The 4026-nt window shown below is 59.4% G+C and overlaps 1 protein-coding gene across 1 annotated transcript; it reads left to right on the forward strand.

Moving 5' to 3' along the window:
• Nucleotides 1-200: 200 nt before the first annotated feature.
• On the forward strand, nt 201-3811 carry LOC129735825 (acrosin-like). Its single transcript, XM_055706793.1, has 5 exons — nt 201-207; nt 1209-1407; nt 1745-2010; nt 2297-2442; nt 2908-3811. The coding sequence occupies exons 1-5, from the start codon at nt 201-203 to the stop codon at nt 3241-3243; spliced, it is 954 nt and encodes a 317-aa protein (XP_055562768.1). The 3' UTR covers nt 3244-3811.
• The last annotated feature ends 215 nt before the right edge of the window (nt 3812-4026 follow it).

Genomic DNA, 4026 nt, shown 5'->3' on the forward strand with positions numbered 1-4026 from the left:
TCTCCATCGCAGCACAAGCATTTGCAAAGCTGCGAACAATGGCACGTTGGGCTGAGAGCAGGAGCATCCTTCTCTCTCTCTAGAGCTTCATGTTGATTGCCCTTCCCACAAGTGCCATGGTCAGTGGGTGCCAAGAACAGCAATCCAACTCACAGACAGCAAGGACACGACGCCTGCCAGAGCGCGTTGCTGTGGCTGACATGGCCAGTGAGGAGTGTGCTGCACCTGCATTTCACTGTGCTTTGTGCAGGAAGGTTGACGTTGCTGGGCTGTGCTTGGCTTATTTGGCTTGCCCAGCACTGCTTGGCTGCCATGGCCATCAACAGATTGGCTCTTCAACACCCAAGCACGCACATGCTGCTGTAGTCATTGTGTTCTTTGTTGTGTGTCTGTTTGTTGGGAAGGAGCCGGTGGCACAGGGCTGCAGAGAGCAGGGCGGCAGGGAACTCCCCAAAGAGGCTGCGAGGCCACGCTGGGTGTTGCCCTGTGAGCTGTTAGCAGGCAGAGCTGGGAGCCAGGCGCTGCTGCCTGCCACGGGGCCTGCCCACCCTGATCGTGCAAGCAGGGCATTGCGTGGGGCTCTGTCAGGGGTGTGCGATCCCAGCTTCCGCCTCCAGTCCTGCTTGGAACCCCTCCTGTTGCCCCCCATCCCTCCCCCACCGCCACCACGCCCAGCACCCGGAACCAGGCACTCTGTGACATCAGCCCCGTGTCCAAGGGAACCCCAGGCAACAGGAATCCTGCGGGCACTACGTTGGTGGCCGTACTGGTGGCAACAAGCCTTCGTTCTTGCAGCTGCCACATGTGCTGGTAGTGATGGATGTTCTCCTCCTCCTCATTGTCCTGCTGGCCGTGTGCTGTCCTGTGCACGGCACATGGGATAGCTGTGGGTAAGTGGCCCGAGGCTCTGGGAGGGACATTGGGCAACCCTTGTGAGCTTCTCTGGAGGGGTCCTGCTTGTCCCCCATGGCCTCCCCAGAGGTTCTTGAAGGCCGTCTGGGAGGCTCAGCTCCCTGACAGCACGCAGGCTGCCGGCACAGCTCATCTACGGGTGAAGCAGAAAGCGGGGAAAGGGGAGTGGGCGCATGCCCCACGGGTTTCCTTGGCCCTTCTGGCTATGACTTGAGGGGAGGGAAGACAGCTGGCCTTCAGCCGGAATGGCACAAGCTTCCATGGAGCTAACCAGAATGGAGTTTCTGGTTACAGAGGCACCTGCGGCCTTCAGCCTGCGGCTTTGAACAACAGTATGTCACACGTCGTGGGTGTCAAAAATGCCCAGCCAGGGGCCTGGCCCTGGATCGTCAGCATCCAGGCTCCCTTGGAAGGAGGCATGGCACACATCTGCGGGGGCTCCCTCATCAGCCCACAGTGGGTCCTCACATCAGCCCAGTGCTTCATCGAGGCCAGGTAAGGAGGACCAGGGATCGGGGCTAGCCCCACACACTAGCAAGTGCCCTGAGCACAGCAGCACGTGATGCTCCCGTCCTGTTGCCTTGCAGTATGCCCAGTGCCTGGGCACTCCGCAGCCACCTGAGAGGCTGCTCAGGAGAAGGCTGGGCTCATGCCACTGCTTCCCAGCAGTCCCCAGTTCGAAATTCCTTGAGCGCAAGGAGCACGTGGTCCGTTTCAACCTCCCTAGTGCTTCTCTCCTCTCTTGCTTGCCAAGCAGAAGGCAGGGCAACTGCTGTGCTGCTGCAGCATGTGTCTCTGCTCCCTCTGAGCCCTCTCTCCATCTGCCTTCCAGGAACATCACCATGTGGCAGGTGGTGGTAGGTGCCACCCAGCTGACCCAGCTGGGACCTGAGGCCCAGGTGCGCAACATCAAGCGACTGCTGGTTCACCAGCACTACAGTAATGTCACGCAAAGAAACGACATTGCCTTGCTGGAACTGGAGCAGCCTGTCCAGTGCAACAGCTACGTACAGCTTGCCTGCGTGCCCGATGCCTCGCTGAGAGTCTCGGAGCTGACAGAGTGCTACGTCAGTGGCTGGGGTGCCAGGATTGCAAGAGGTGAGCTCCCAAAATGTAGTCACGTTGCGAGTGCAAGCTTGGCCAGCTTGGGGAGGCAGGTTGCTCTTCCTGACAGCAGAGGCGAAAGCCAGAATCAGGCTGTGGGGACGTATGCCTCTTAGAGAGGGGGGCGTGAGCCACTGACCCAGAGCAAGGCAGAAAGGAAGGAGCGGTCCAGCGCCTCCCCACATGCAAAGCCAAGCCCCGGGATAGGGCTTCAGTCATGCAGGGAAGGAGAACTGGGAATGAGCTGCTGGATGTTCATTCCTTTCTGTGCTCTTCACAGATGGAGGATCGGCGTATGTGCTGCAGGAGGCCCAGGTCCACCTCATTGATGCCGGGGTCTGTAACAGCAGCGGCTGGTACAGAGGGGCCATCCACACCCACAACATCTGTGCTGGCTATCCGCAGGGTGGCATCGACACCTGCCAGGTAGGAGCGTGCTACAAGCCAAGCCCCGGCAGCACGGGCAGCCCCGCCACAACCGCCCAAACCTGCACCGTCACTGGCTTTTCCTGGCCACTCACACTCCCATTGCTGTGTCCCCACTGCTGAGGGCCTCACCCCCCTTCCCCTTTTGCACGCCTTTGCCCAGGGCCTGCCTGCCTTGTCCCAGAGGCCTGGCACTATGTCCACAAAGCCCACCCAGTGCCCTTGGCAGCCCAGAGCTTCACCATCCCAAACGTGCAACATCCTTCTGCAGCACCTGCAGGACAACTGTGCTGCAGGGAGAGCGAGCCCTGCCTTACAGGCCCACCACCCCCTCCCAGGAAAGCTTCTCCAGAGCTTGGCTGGCCACTAAATACAGCTCTGGAAGTGCCATGAGAGGGAAGGAGCCAGCCACTGGGCTGACGGTGGCCACCCAACAACCCCTTCATCCTCTCTCCTCTGCTGCAGGGGGACAGCGGTGGGCCTCTTGTGTGCCAAGACAAGAGCGCTGACTACTTCTGGCTTGTTGGCCTGACCAGCTGGGGGATGGGCTGTGCGAGAGCAAAGAAGCCCGGAGTCTACACCTCCACCCAGCACTTCTACAACTGGATCCTGGAACAGATGGGCCTGCACACAGCAGTAGCGACTACTGCAAGGCCGCAGCCAGCCTTCACCTCCACCCCCGTTCACAGGCCAACACCAACAGAAGCAGGAAGGTTTATACCCTTCCCATTTAGAGGTCAGAAGCTGTGGGATTTCCTTACTTGGCTGCATGAACTCCTGCAGTACCTAAGCAGGAAATAGGTTTGATCAGCAGGACGGAGAGGATCCAGGGCTGGCTGCAGTGCACCACCACCATTTCCCGCTGGGGCAATGCCTGCTGATGCAAAGGCAGCCTCAGTGTCAAAGGCCTGCTCTGTCCTGCCCGCGCTCCTCTCAACGGAAGAGCTCAGCTGGCTGAGTCCCTGCAATAAAGTGTTTCAGTTCTGTGGCTAACCAGGCGCCAGTCCTCTTCAGTCTCGTGTGCAAGGCCAGGACTTCCACGCCCGGCACCTGCCGAAGGAAGCAGGCTGCAGGCAGACAAGTCGGGCACAAAGGGTCACAGCAAAGGGCTGAAGCTCTGCCTGCTCAGCAAGAAGGATGAGGGTGCAGTGGAACAAGGGAAGGCAGGTCATTGCGGGGCTCAGGGCCTTGGGGATGGCAGCTGGAAGCACAGACTGCCTTAGGCCCGCTCCTGGTGGGATCCCTGTGTGCGTCTGTATGAGGCGCAAGCGAACTTGAACGTGGACTCTCAGGGCCCAGGAAACACAGATCTAGAAAGACCCAAGGCTTGCACCAGGCACTGGTGAGGGAGCCTTGGCTTTGAGCCCCACATATGACATTTCTAGACTGCTATCTGAGGCATCTACGAACATACTGTGCTTATGAATCCAGGGAGTGAGGCTGTGTTTCTGTTTCAGTAGCCTCATCCTCTGGTCTCATGGTTTAATGCCGGCCGGCAACCAAGCACCACGCAGCCACCTGCTCACTCCCCCTCATCCGGAGGGCTGGGGAGGAGAATCAGAAAGGAATGTAAAACTTGAGGGT

The sequence above is a fragment of the Falco cherrug genome, chromosome 4 (assembly GCF_023634085.1).
Source record: "Falco cherrug isolate bFalChe1 chromosome 4, bFalChe1.pri, whole genome shotgun sequence".
NCBI classification, from domain to species: Eukaryota; Metazoa; Chordata; class Aves; order Falconiformes; family Falconidae; genus Falco; species Falco cherrug.

Coding starts and splice junctions, on each gene's coding strand:
- LOC129735825 (XM_055706793.1), top strand. Junction 1,408..1,744: donor CAGTGCTTCATCGAGGCCAG/GTAAGGAGGACC, acceptor TCTGCCTTCCAG/GAACATCACCATGTGGCAGG. Junction 2,011..2,296: donor GGGTGCCAGGATTGCAAGAG/GTGAGCTCCCAA, acceptor TGCTCTTCACAG/ATGGAGGATCGGCGTATGTG.